Source organism: Montipora capricornis, chromosome 3, assembly GCF_036669925.1.
Source record: "Montipora capricornis isolate CH-2021 chromosome 3, ASM3666992v2, whole genome shotgun sequence".
NCBI lineage: Eukaryota > Metazoa > Cnidaria > Anthozoa > Scleractinia > Acroporidae > Montipora > Montipora capricornis.
Genome location: NC_090885.1, coordinates 65,763,726 through 65,776,225, shown reverse-complemented (window position 1 = coordinate 65,776,225; position 12,500 = coordinate 65,763,726). Strand labels below are relative to the sequence as shown.

Here is a 12,500-nt window from a genome sequence, read left to right as displayed (position 1 = left end):
ACTAACCCTAATTTGACTGCTGGAAAGACATTATTTGACTTTTTGAAATAAAATATTGCCTTTTAGTTTCCTCTGAAAACAAGATTTAGAGAAACTATCCAAACACGGAAAAATTGGCTTTGCATGCAGTATATTGCAATTGCCCTTTCGATGTTGCACACTATGAAACCTAATAATAATCTGTGGTTCTAGAAAGACGAGAGACTTTCTTGTAAATCGAAGTAAAGGATAAGGATTTAGAGGGGTAGGGTAGGTAGGTTAACAGCCTCACGGTTGTGCTGAATATTGTATCAAAAAGCATAGTGCAAGTAAGGAGCGGTAGTCAGTTTGAAAATTACCATGTTAGTGCAAGGTGTTTTGAATTGGGCTCAACAAGACCAGTGCCGTTAGGCTAGTAACTCCAGTTGTTCTGCGGTGTACTTTTAATGCTTGTCACGTGACTTGTTGACGCCAAAACCTTAACCCTAAGCTAATAGACCTCTTTAGCTTGTACGTTTTGTTTTCCCATTTCAGACCACGTGATGTTGTCAAGGGAATTTTCCTTTAGTTTTTTCATAAGTTATGCGTACATATTCACGTGCATAGGACGACATTTGAAAGAAAGTTTTCCCTAGAGTAATATCACGTGGTCTGAAATGGGAAAACAAAATGTACAAGCTAAAGAGGTCTATTGTAACCCTCATCCAAAGAGCTCACCCAGAGGCACTGAGGATGGACGTTAATTCTGCAATCCCAACTCTAACCACAGGTTAAGGTCGAGGCTCTACTTATATTGCGAGCCTTTTTAAATACAGGCATACACCGTATAGGCTAAGAGGCGAGGGCTTAAATTTGGAATTACCTAAATTTAATTTTAAATTTAAGAAGAATGCTGTCACTTATTTATTAACCCAGTTATGGAAGAGTTTGCCTTCTCAAGTGCGTCTTTCAGGTAATGCTAATGACTTCACAAGTAAATTGCACGATTGCAGTTTTTTAGAACGTGTCTTATAGTGCACAATTGTAGCTTTTAACTGCTTTTAGAACGAGTATTATAGTTTTTAAGTCACGTTTTTAGTATGTGGCTTTTTGTTGTCTTTAAAATGTTGATCAATATTATATGGCTGTAATTATTATAGATTTTATTTATACACATGTTAAAATAAATGATTGATTGATTGATTGATTCTCTTGCCTAGTAACTATGAAATATTAAATATCATATACACGATTTGACTTGGTGTGTAATAATTCTTATTCATTAAAATTACCGTTCAAGTCGCTTTCAAAATCAGACCCAAGCAGCTAGGAAATGCAATTCCAGATCCAGCTGCTGCTGCGTGGAAATCGCGTAGTTTTCAATCCTCTGGCCCCTGACTTTTGCAAGGCGATACAATTTTATGTCAAAGGAACCCATTCATACCTAATCTTTCTTGCCTGATCACAGGTGCCCCAAGCTCAGTGTGAGGGAAAGCGCCAACAAAAATATAAGGATTTGTATGGGAATCCCGATAAAAGACCTGTTTTGTAATAAAGACTCGTTACCAAGCTAGAAACAAAGACTCGCTACCAAACCGAACTCAACGGTCGCCGTGTGGTGTTCAATGTGATAGAGGATCTTTTTCATCGTTTTATCGATTCGTTTGGGACACTAACAGCCGCCTGAAGTCGCTGGCAGGACTTTGATTGCACGGCTAGCGGATTGAAATGAAAAAAAAAACCTTTGCCCTTGAATTCTACGGTGGATTTTTTGTGGTCGTGAGAACATATTAACCAGGAATATTTGACTCAGTTTAGTGGGTTCCCGACCGGGGTTCCTGAGAATTCAGTGTTCAGCCTTCGTACTTTACCAGTAACCGTTGACAACCGAGGAACTGATAATGGCTCTATTCGCGTCAAGTCTGGAAAAAAAAAACACACAGGAAGAAAGCGACCCACGATGGCAATAAGGTTAAGCTTTTTAATTGAGAATTTTTTCGTAAAATTATCTTCCCAGGTCTTTTATTGGGATTCCGATAGAAACCTTTATATTTTGTTGGCTTTCCCTCACACTGAGCTTTGGGCGCCTGTGGCTTGATCTTTCAGGCCCAGAAAGTCGATGATTGATGACATTCCTTGCAAACGTTCCTCACATGTATTCTTGAGGCGGACTTTACACTGACTTTATTCCGCTGAAAGGACTTCAAGTTCTTCGACAACGCGATCATGATCACAATTCCTTTACGATCATGATAACGGCATGACTATTCCGGGGGTGGGGTTAGGGGGTGAGGGGTGAGGGTAGGGGGTGAGGGGTAGAGGGTGAGGGGTAGGGGGTTTCTTTAGATAAGAAACTATCCCCTTTAAACCTTTAGTAGGGTTACAACTTTCCTGGGTATTGCGTGGTTCCTCGTGGTTCCGTTGGGAGGCCAAAGTTTGATATTACACGAGAGCAGCTGGAATATATGGTCAATTACGACATCTCTTTATCAAAGATAGCACATGCCTTGGGGGCAGTCAAAGAACATAATACAGCGACGTGTCCGAGAATACGGCATTTCTGTGCGATTGCAAGAAGGTATTTTAAGGGACTAGAGGCCTTGGTCAGAGACCTGTAGAGGGAATTTCCAAACGCTGGTTACCGAAGAATCTACAAAATCTACAGTGTCTTCATCTCCACTATTTTGCAACCTCTTCCCAAGATCCAACAAAGAATGTCGCAGGGGGGATGTTTTGTGTTTATTACATGTAGAGTATATTGTAATATATATATGGGCGACTATATGGTGCCCCTAACATGAATTACTTGCCTTCTCAACGGTTAGATGAATTCAACGTTTTGACGAGGTTTCGATGAATTCAACAGTTCGATGAATTTAGCGTTTTGATGAATTTCAGGTTTCGATAAATTCAATCGAGTATTAGATGAATTAAACAGTTTCGATAAATTCAATCGAGTATTGTTGGATGAATTTAACAGTACTAGTTTCGATGAATTCAGCGTTTTGATGAATTACAGGTTTCGATTAATTCAATCGAGTATTGGATGAATTCAAACCTTTGGTGGATAGAAGTTTTGGTAAATTCGCAAGGTTGAATTTTGAACCCATAAAAGTGCCATAATTGGAGATAAACCTTACGCCTAAACAATAATTATGCTTTAGATAATGTTTAGGCCTAAGGTTAGCATTTTTGTAAACGTTTGGGTGTTTCAGTTTTCACCCCCGAAATAGTCATGCCGTCATGATACTCATGTTTTACTCTGGACATTCTTATACCTGCCTTCTGGACATTCTAATTCTGCTTCCTCTGTCGTTGAGAAAAAATTTTTCCTCAACGACAAAGGAGGCAGAGAAGAGAGACACTGGGAACGAGGTTGGCCGGGGTAGTGTGACACCACTAACCAACAGGAACGCCTGGGAGTTTATCAACATGCGCATTGTGAGATGTTTATCCTTTAAATTTGCAATCCTTCTCCAATCTTTAAAAATATGGTCCTCTCAGAAAGTTGGTTCATACACCGTGGACAGGAGCTAACAGCTACCTTAAAATCAGCTTCATCAAATGAAGAACAAAACAAAGCCATTTCCCGCCATATTGAATGGATGGAATCTGAAGACTCCGTGATCATTCCAGAGTTCGATTCGAAACTGGAGTGGCTTAACTGCACAGATCCCTTATCCTTCCAAAACCAGCTTCGTGGAAAATTGTGCGTTTTAGACTTCTTCACGTACTGTTGTATAAACTGTATGCATATTTTACCCGATCTTGAAGCCCTAGAACATCTCTACTCCGAGAAGGAAGGGCTTGTTATACTAGGGGTCCACTCGGCAAAGTTCGAGAATGAAAAATCATCCGCGAATATTATGAGTGCGATTTTACGGTACGATATTAGACATCCCGTTGTTAATGACTCCGAGGCGAGCTTGTGGAACGCTCTCGCAGTTCAGTGCTGGCCAACTCTTGTTATTGTGAGTCCAGAAGGAAAAATCTTATTTAGCCTTGTCGGGGAAGGGCACAGAGATACTTTAATACAGTTTGTTGGTGCAGCATTAAATTTTTACAACGGCAAAGGTAGGAATTTTATGTGTAAAGTGCATTTCAAGGCAGTGTTTTCCATCGAAATACTCAATAATTGGATCTGGAGTTCAAATTTGAGCACTTTATTTTATCCATTAGGAAAAATCAGCAATCATTCTATTGAAATTTCATTGTCCAAGGATGCTCTTCCCAAAACAAGCCTCTCCTTTCCTGGGAAAATCTGTGCTGACAAGGAAGGTGAAAGGCTAGTTGTGGCTGACTCCGGACATCACAGAATTCTCATAGTAACCAGAGAAGGGATTATTTTGAATGTTATTGGTGGAGGAGAAAAATGTGAAGCAGGGTTTGTAGATGGGTCATTTCAAGAAGCAAGATTTCATTCACCACAGGGAGTAACTTTTGAAGATGGAGTAATTTTTGTAGCAGATACAGAGAATCACGCAATTAGAAAGGTTTGTGAACTTTATTTCAACATGGTAAATTCATCAGTTATTAATTCATATGTAATTACATAATTAAACTAACTATATCTAACTAACAATATCCAATCCTACATCTAATCCAAAACCATAAAAAAGTGCTTTACAAATGAAAATTTTGTCAAGTCCACATGTGGTGAGACTTTTGAAACAGTTCTGTGACAAGGGCTATACATCTATAGACTATACACATGTATATCATCAAGGCTGCTGCCTAAGAGAGATTTCCAAAAGCCCTTCGGGCTCCCAACATTAAAAGTTAGTAGCCCGAGTCATTTCTTCAAGAGCCCAGAATTGATTAATAAACCCAGTGCCTGCCACCGCCTCCCTCCCCTTAATTGTAATTATACGAAAGATGTAAACTTGCCACAGATGACTTACCAAAAAACTGGTGTGTACCTTCTGACAGTAAACGTTTATATATATCTGAAAGAACTGAAAAAAGCAATCACATATTTTTCCAATTTAATTTAAGTCTGTTTATCTTCAAGAGCAAGGGCGATAGTAGTCACAATTCTTGATCCTGTCCGTCACTGATCAAAATTTCATGTCAGAATTATTATAGTAAAAGTAAAAGCGTACTGCAGAAAATAATTTACCGCCTTTGTTTGTTTGTTACTTTTTCACTGGCACGTCTTAAGTACATAAAGATCCACGTATTTGTGGTTAGAAAAGAACCTTCAGCAATCAATGGGAGATACAGCATCGCATCACGGAAATTTATGTTTAATTGTATTACTGAAATGACTACGTAATCCTACCTTACTCAAGTTCTGAATGATGACACGAGAAGCAAAACGTATTGCTTACCTGTTACGAGAGCTCCATTGCTGTCACCGGGAAAAAACCAAGTAAACCTTCAGCAATTTAATGTGGGAAAAATGTGCTACACATTAAAATTTTTGTATGTACAATAGTGCAGACAGGTGCAATGATGGAAAGGTGTAATGCACCCATGAGAAGGATACATATTACAAGTTGCTCGGCAGCAGGTGAAAGGACAACTGAAAAATCAGAGTTCTAGGCAGGAATCGAATCTACGACCTCCGTAGCACTGGTCCGATGCTCTACCCATTGAGCGTAACTAGAAGTCACTGGAGAGCTAGGTCGTTTTTTAACTTGGTCCTGAAAGGAGAATGTGTCCCACTAATCTGCAGGCTCGACAAAGTCGTGCACCCATGTTCAGGGCTGTCATCAGGGGCGGTAACCCGTAACACTTGTTACGGCTGAGCCCAGTCACTGTTACGGGTGATGGTTGCTGCAGAATGAATATTCGTGGGGCAAACAAATTGAAATTTATTTATAAACATTTACCTTCTAAAGAAAATATAATAATTGCTGCCTTGTGTTGTCTGTGTTCCTGATTCTAAGATGTGTTTTTGGTAAAAATCCAAACATTTTCTGTGAAAACCTTTGGACAACACCCCATATCGATCGTTGTTGGATTTGTAGCAACAAAATCATTATCAATGCACCATACTTGATGTAAATGGAATTCCGCTGACCATTTTTCACTGTTATGTGGTACATGACCATTTCCACATGGTTAGTAAATATCTTTATAAATTCATTGTGAAGTTTATCTTTTTCCCCAGTTTTGTTTTCATCGCTGTTTGATTGGGCTGGAAAATGCATTTCTGAGGGTCTAATTTGAAGAATATTCTGGTGGAGTATTCCCCCAGACACCCTTGGGACTCGGGCCCTTCGGGCCTTCCTTGACATGGCCTTTGGCCATGTATTTACATGTTATGGTGAAATCTTAAGTGTTACACTTGCTTCAAAACTTAATGACAACCCTGCATATTTATACAAATACATGGAATGATGGAAAGGTGTAATGCACCTGTGAGAAGGACATGTGTTATGGAGGTCTTAGGTTTCGATTCATGCCTAGGACTCTCACCCCATTGCTAAGCAACTTGTAATATAAAATTATAGTGTAGATATCGCCAAAACAAGTAATTTTTTCTTTCAGCCTTTAATTCAAGGTTAAGAAATCACATTTCGAATAATATTGTACCATGTTTTACTAGTAAGTCTCTCGAGAGCTGATACATGTTTCCAGAGAAAACATATGGACGGACATATGGATGTATCATTTCCATATTTGGGAATCACATTGCAACCCAGTCTTCATGTGCTACCGGGAGTTAACACAACGAAAGCCCCAAACAGTATTGACCATGTTTACAGGTTAAAGAGTCACTTATTTGTGGAATTTGCTTTAGTTAGCTGCCCTTCTCTCCAACCATATTATTACTTTTTTGATCGTTTAATCTCCAGCTGGGATCAAATGTACAAGAAAGTGGGGATAAATCACCTTGTGATAAGTTAGGTGCCTGTTTGGGCTACTCTTTCAGAAACTTGGTCACCTTCATTCTCTAATGAGGCGCCCCAGGCAACTGGGCGACCGTTAGGCAGCAGCCTTGAATATAGGCCCTATTTCACAACCCTGCTAATAATCGAATTGTGTGCAATAATAAAGAACCCAGTCACTGTTCAAAAAGAGTCAAAGATAATATTGATTGTAAACTTCACTAAAACAGCTGCATGGACTAAGTACATGCACCCTAAACAACATGATTATGAACTTAATCCTGAAAGGCTATGAGGGGTATGACAATGGTAATTAAGGTACATGCATGCATGCATGTGTGTTGTATAGTATGTCATAATTTTTTAATAACCTGCAGACGCTCATGGTCATGTGACCAGAAGCACATGACCTTGAAGCGTGTAACTTGCAACTCTTTTCCTTGGAACAAAGCTGGGGATTTTAGGACAACAATTTTATATCCAAATATGGACAAAAATAACATTGAAGCTGCTCGCGTGGGAAAATGCGCGAGCTACGTTACATCCAAATAAGGAAATTTTTAAACTCAAAAAACCCCAGCTTTCAACCAGAGTGAAATGCTTCAAGGTCATGAGCTTCTGCAATTCACATATTTAATGTATCTCTCTTTTTTTTTTTTTCAGATAAATCTGAAAATGGAGCGGGTCACTTCAATCGCTGGAAATGGCACGCAGGGAAATGACAAGGAAGGAGGTAAAATTGGGATATTGCAGAGCATCAGTTCACCATGGGATCTTACCGTTGGACCACCCCCAGGTTTGAACCTTGCATACAAAAGTATAGCTGTAGTTAGCATTTTATAGTGTTTTTGTTAAGCCAGATCTAGAGGCTGGGCTTTCTTTTGTTTGATGGGCCACTAAAGAGCGTCTGCTGAATCCAAAGTGCAAATACTGTGAACAAAGGACTTTTGATCCTTCTGTGCACTTTTAGTTGTTGCCAATGCTTTCAAAAATGGGTACTTAACGAATGCACTCATTTCTGAACTGGAAGTTGTTGTTACTCTTGCTACTGATCAAAAGAATCTCAGCCTCTGGTAATGAGAACATTTTCCAGGCAGACGGGGGTGATGAGTCTTTGGGTGGAATGTGCCATTAATTTTCATTGATGGTTTTTCAAAGGTTATTAATGTGCAACATGGAGGAGACAAGTCCATGCTTTTAGGAGCCCAAAACTTTTGATGAAGAAAAGGCTTGAGTTATCACTTCTGTTTAGAGATCAACAGTTTGCAAGGACAATTGAGCAATACAGATTTGCCAAGATCGGCAAGACCAAAGAGTTGTCAAGATCCATTCCATTTAGCCTGGCTGAAATAAATTTCATAATTATTGTTTTTGTCAGGAGTTTGATATTTATGTACTGTACATGATAAATTTAACGAGGTCACAATCATGATTTTTCTTGCTTAGGAGAGCTTAGTAAATCACCAGAAGACTGGACATTGTATCCAAATCAATTGAGATTCAGGAATATCTTAGTACCTTATCCAGTAAAAAGTTGTCGTAATCTCTGGTAAATAATAAAAATTACTATTATGAACTCATGTGTGATTAAAAGAATGATGTATTAGTTATGGAAGTGATGCATTCAGAAATTCCTGTTTTTGATTGTTGTTTAATCACTCACTAAACCGGCCTAAACCGGCCAATTACTTAGTATTTTACTCTGTCTAATGCCAGAGTATTTTACCCTGACTAATGCCAGAGGATGAAATTACTCGTCAATGGGGAACCCCCAGGAGTCAATGGGTTAAGAGGTATCATGCAAATGTGTTTATCACTTTTGGATTTGTGCATTTTGGTCCCCAATTTTTTTTTTTGGCTTTTGTGTTTGTTTTTTTTCCTTTTCTTTGTTCTCTTTTTAACATTCATGTGATTGATTGTTTACCTACTATTGTTAATAGGACTTCATGCAATCCAATTTGAAAATAATTTGGCCGAAAAATTCTCAGGACTGCCAATAGTAGCATGGGTCATTGTCCGTTTTTACAGATGATATTATTCACCAATATTCAGCTCCATTTCATTCCTTGTCCTTTGATTTGTTACTACAAAGTATCCAGGGTTTTTTAAATTGGAACCCAATTTAAGGAACACTGAACAGTTGACTAAAAAATTAACCTGTTCACTCCTGTGGGGTTCCCCATTGACGAGTAAAATCGTCTGGCATTAGACAGAGTAAAATCTATGAGTGACACTCTTGGGAGTGAAAGGGTTAAGGAAATGTTGGAATTTTTTAGGTAGCGAAATCGTTACATTTTGTATTGATTATTTTAAGCAACTAGTAATAACCAAAAATTTTGGAGTGCGTTTGATACCAATATAGGACCTGTGTTGGACCTTCTCAATCCCAGGCCCTCTCCCCTATGATGTCATTCGCCCTTTCAAAATCTGCGGGGGTGGCAAATGTGTCCCTTTAGATCAATCGGTTGGTCGTCCCGAAAAATCTCCGTGTATACAATTTGCCTTTAGTATTGCGTTCACCTACTCGTTGAACGCAATAATATTCTTGTTCTTTGAAGATGTACCATCAATATGCATATATTTTATTTGTTTTATGATCCTTATTATCATTATCAGGACTTGCAAAAGATGATGTTGAAGAGGATGTGCTGTATATAGCCATGGCTGGCACTCATCAAATCTGGGCTTTATTTTTAAAAGACGGTTCTTGGCTTAAAGGAGGGTCAGTCGTGCATTCATTTGTTTGTTCGTTTTGCTTTTATTTTTTTTATATCTGGTCTCAACATGTTTACTTTAATTTGTTTTAACAATTTATTGTTGTTCAAAATTTGTTCTTATTGCCTCTTTTTATGTGCGTGTTAATTTTAAGCACTATTTAACAATTAGCGGGCTACGGGTCAATAGCCCATGAGGCAAAGCCGAATGGGCTATTGACCCGTGGCCCTTGAGGGCGAAGGGTCTAATTGTTTTAGTATCACCCAACTAGTTGGACAGAAAAGGCAATAATAAAGTTAGCAAATGCAAGTTGAAGAAATATTTATTTGGGAATAAAACTAAAGAAAGCGTCACGCTTTTCGCTACTCAAGGACTATTACTAATAGTCCTCTAGTAGCGTAGCCAATCAAATTGCAGGATTTGCATTAGTCCACTTGTTGGGTGATACTAAATTAAGATATGTACTGCCACTGATATAAAATCAGAAAGAAAGGCATTGATGCGGATGGTATATTGCACTGAAGTGTCAATTATTTACTTAGCTCTTAAAAGCATTAGAGGCAGCGATTCTTTCTGTCAGCACCAAGAATAACGACCTCTGACCAGTTCCAAAATACGTGCAGTCTCTGTGGGGGTCTATTTTGATAACCGCTGACAGCTACTAATTGTTTCAAATTTCTGAGATTGCGCAGACGAGCCGGAAGTCCGTGATTCGCGGACTTCCTAGTTCGGAACCATCCAGAGGTCGTTATTCTAGGTCCTGACCGAAAGAATCGTGGCCTTTTGGGACGAGAATGTAATCATCTTAAAGTAGCATACTGGCTTAGTTACCAAGCCTTCTAATGTAAGTTACGCTAGCATTGACGCACAATATTGTAATACGAAAGCAAAGTAAATGAGGATTATAAAAAAAAAAATAATAAAAATACAGAATCCAGGGCCACATCTAGAGACTAAACTAACGAGCCCCCTCGTTTAGATCGTTTGCCATCCATTTCCGAGCCCAAACGAGCTAACCAAGCCACCAGTATAAAAGACCCCAATCTTTATACATGACTCCTTCTTTCTTCCACTGCCGAGCCAAATGTGCCAGTACTTCCACCGGTCTCCATTGTGGCCCTGTATTCTGTAATTGCTCCAAAATTGTACTTTTATTGTAAAGACTGTTGTCGCTTCTGCTTTCGTAATGATTTTATGGGAAGCAGGTCGTTTCACCCTTTAGCTGATTAGCCCTAAGGCAGTTCACTCGAAATAAAAACCCTATCGCTTCATACTTACCAACTGGACTGAGAACAAACAAAATTCAGAGTTTATCCTATACATATACAGTCCGGCGTCATCTTTCCCGATTAGCATACGACACGTAATCCGTGTTTACTCAAACATTTACTTAGCAAATAAAGTTAGTCGAGCGCGCGCAACTCAAGTTGACCGTTGTGTGCGAAACGCTCTTAAGGACCGTGCCTGCTAATTTAAAGGTATTTTTGCGTGGTTTATGAATACACGGGAAACTCAGATCTTAACAAGTGTTATTGGGGCTCCAAGAAAAAATTGAGGATGACCACACGTTTCAAACATAATTAATCAGCAATGTTTGTAAAAAGCTTTAAAGTGAAATACAAATCGATGTATGGTGTTCTTTTCCAAATTGAAGCTTCATTATCTCTGAAAAATGCATGGTTACCCCAATTTTCTTTTCAGATCTATAACATTTCATCAAGTTGCAAATTTCGCCCGAATTGACTACGGGCGAAAGAACCGCAGTTCCTTTTTATGACATTAGCCGCATCTTGTTCACAAACGCGGTACGAAATCCTATATATTTACATGTATCTAAAAGTAATGTTACGGAAGTCGCACACTGAACCACTTAAGCACATACACAGTGATCATTTTTGAGGGATCTGTTTTTTTCAGGTCGCATCCAGAAGGCACATGCCTTCGTTTTGCAGGAAGTGGTGCAGAAGAGAATCGTAACAATAGTTACCCACACAAAGCTGGCTTTGCACAGCCATCAGGAATCAGTCTGGCGCTGGACAAACCATTCAGGTGTTTGTTTGTAGCAGACAGCGAGAGTAGCAGTGTGCGAACTGTTGATGTAACTACTGGTGCTACGAAAGCTCTCGTCGGAGCCGACAGAGATCCTACTGTAAGTTCCTTTAAAGACTGATATACGTAGGTTTCACCATGGCGACAGGGGTCTTAAACAGAGAAAGGGCGGTTTTAAAGCTAATTAGAGTATTATTCGAACTGTATGGGGATTTACATTTGTCGACTGAAAACTGAGTCTTTGTTGTCTTCTACTGTAGGTGTCAATTTCGTGTTGTTGTTGTTGTTGACATCCAAACCGTGTTAAAGCATTGTTAAAACTAAATTTCTGGTTGCTTTTCAGAATTTGTTTGCATTTGGTGATAAGGATGGAAAAGGTGTTGACGTGAAGCTTCAACATCCTTTAGCTGTTGCATGGAACCCACATTCGCAGAAGTTGTATGTGGCGGATTCTTACAACCACAAGGTAATTTCTAAAAAAAAACTTGAGGATGTAAGATACATACATTCTTAATTGACCACTCCCCATAGATGCTTTTCAGGGTCAATGAAAAACAATCAATGAACCGACAGAACAGAACAACAACAACAACAACAACAACAACAACTGTTAAGAATCCCAACTGGCCGGAGGTAAACCAGTTGGCTATTTACAAGTGCAGTTGAGAAGTTGAACCAGGGTCTGCCAGGAACAAATTCAACGAGTGGTCAGAGCGTGTCTTGAACCCGGGATCCCCGGATCTCAAGGCAAGCCCCTTAACCACTGGGCTGTACTGCCTCCAATAAGATCGTTCGTGTGAAAGGAGTTTCAGGCAACGACTGTTGGTGACGTTGGCTGACTTTTCGACAGCCTAAGCGGAAGTCATCATCAGTGTCAAGTGAATCCTATAGGTGCTGAGACAAGAGGAATCATGTCCCAGGGATATGTAGCAGCGATATGTC

At 39.3% G+C, this 12,500-nt stretch overlaps 1 protein-coding gene across 1 annotated transcript in view; it reads left to right on the top strand.

Annotated features, from left to right (window-relative positions):
- The first annotated feature begins 3,345 nt into the window (after positions 1-3,345).
- Positions 3,346-12,500, top strand: part of LOC138043754 (NHL repeat-containing protein 2-like) — a 14,826-nt gene continuing 5,671 nt past the window's right edge. Inside the window, exons 1-6 of the mRNA XM_068890171.1 lie at positions 3,346-4,032; positions 4,138-4,451; positions 7,458-7,590; positions 9,411-9,516; positions 11,427-11,658; positions 11,902-12,024. Of these exons, the coding sequence (XP_068746272.1) occupies positions 3,450-4,032; positions 4,138-4,451; positions 7,458-7,590; positions 9,411-9,516; positions 11,427-11,658; positions 11,902-12,024 (1,491 nt within the window). The 5' untranslated portion in view covers positions 3,346-3,449. The remainder of the gene's footprint in view (positions 4,033-4,137; positions 4,452-7,457; positions 7,591-9,410; positions 9,517-11,426; positions 11,659-11,901; positions 12,025-12,500) is intronic.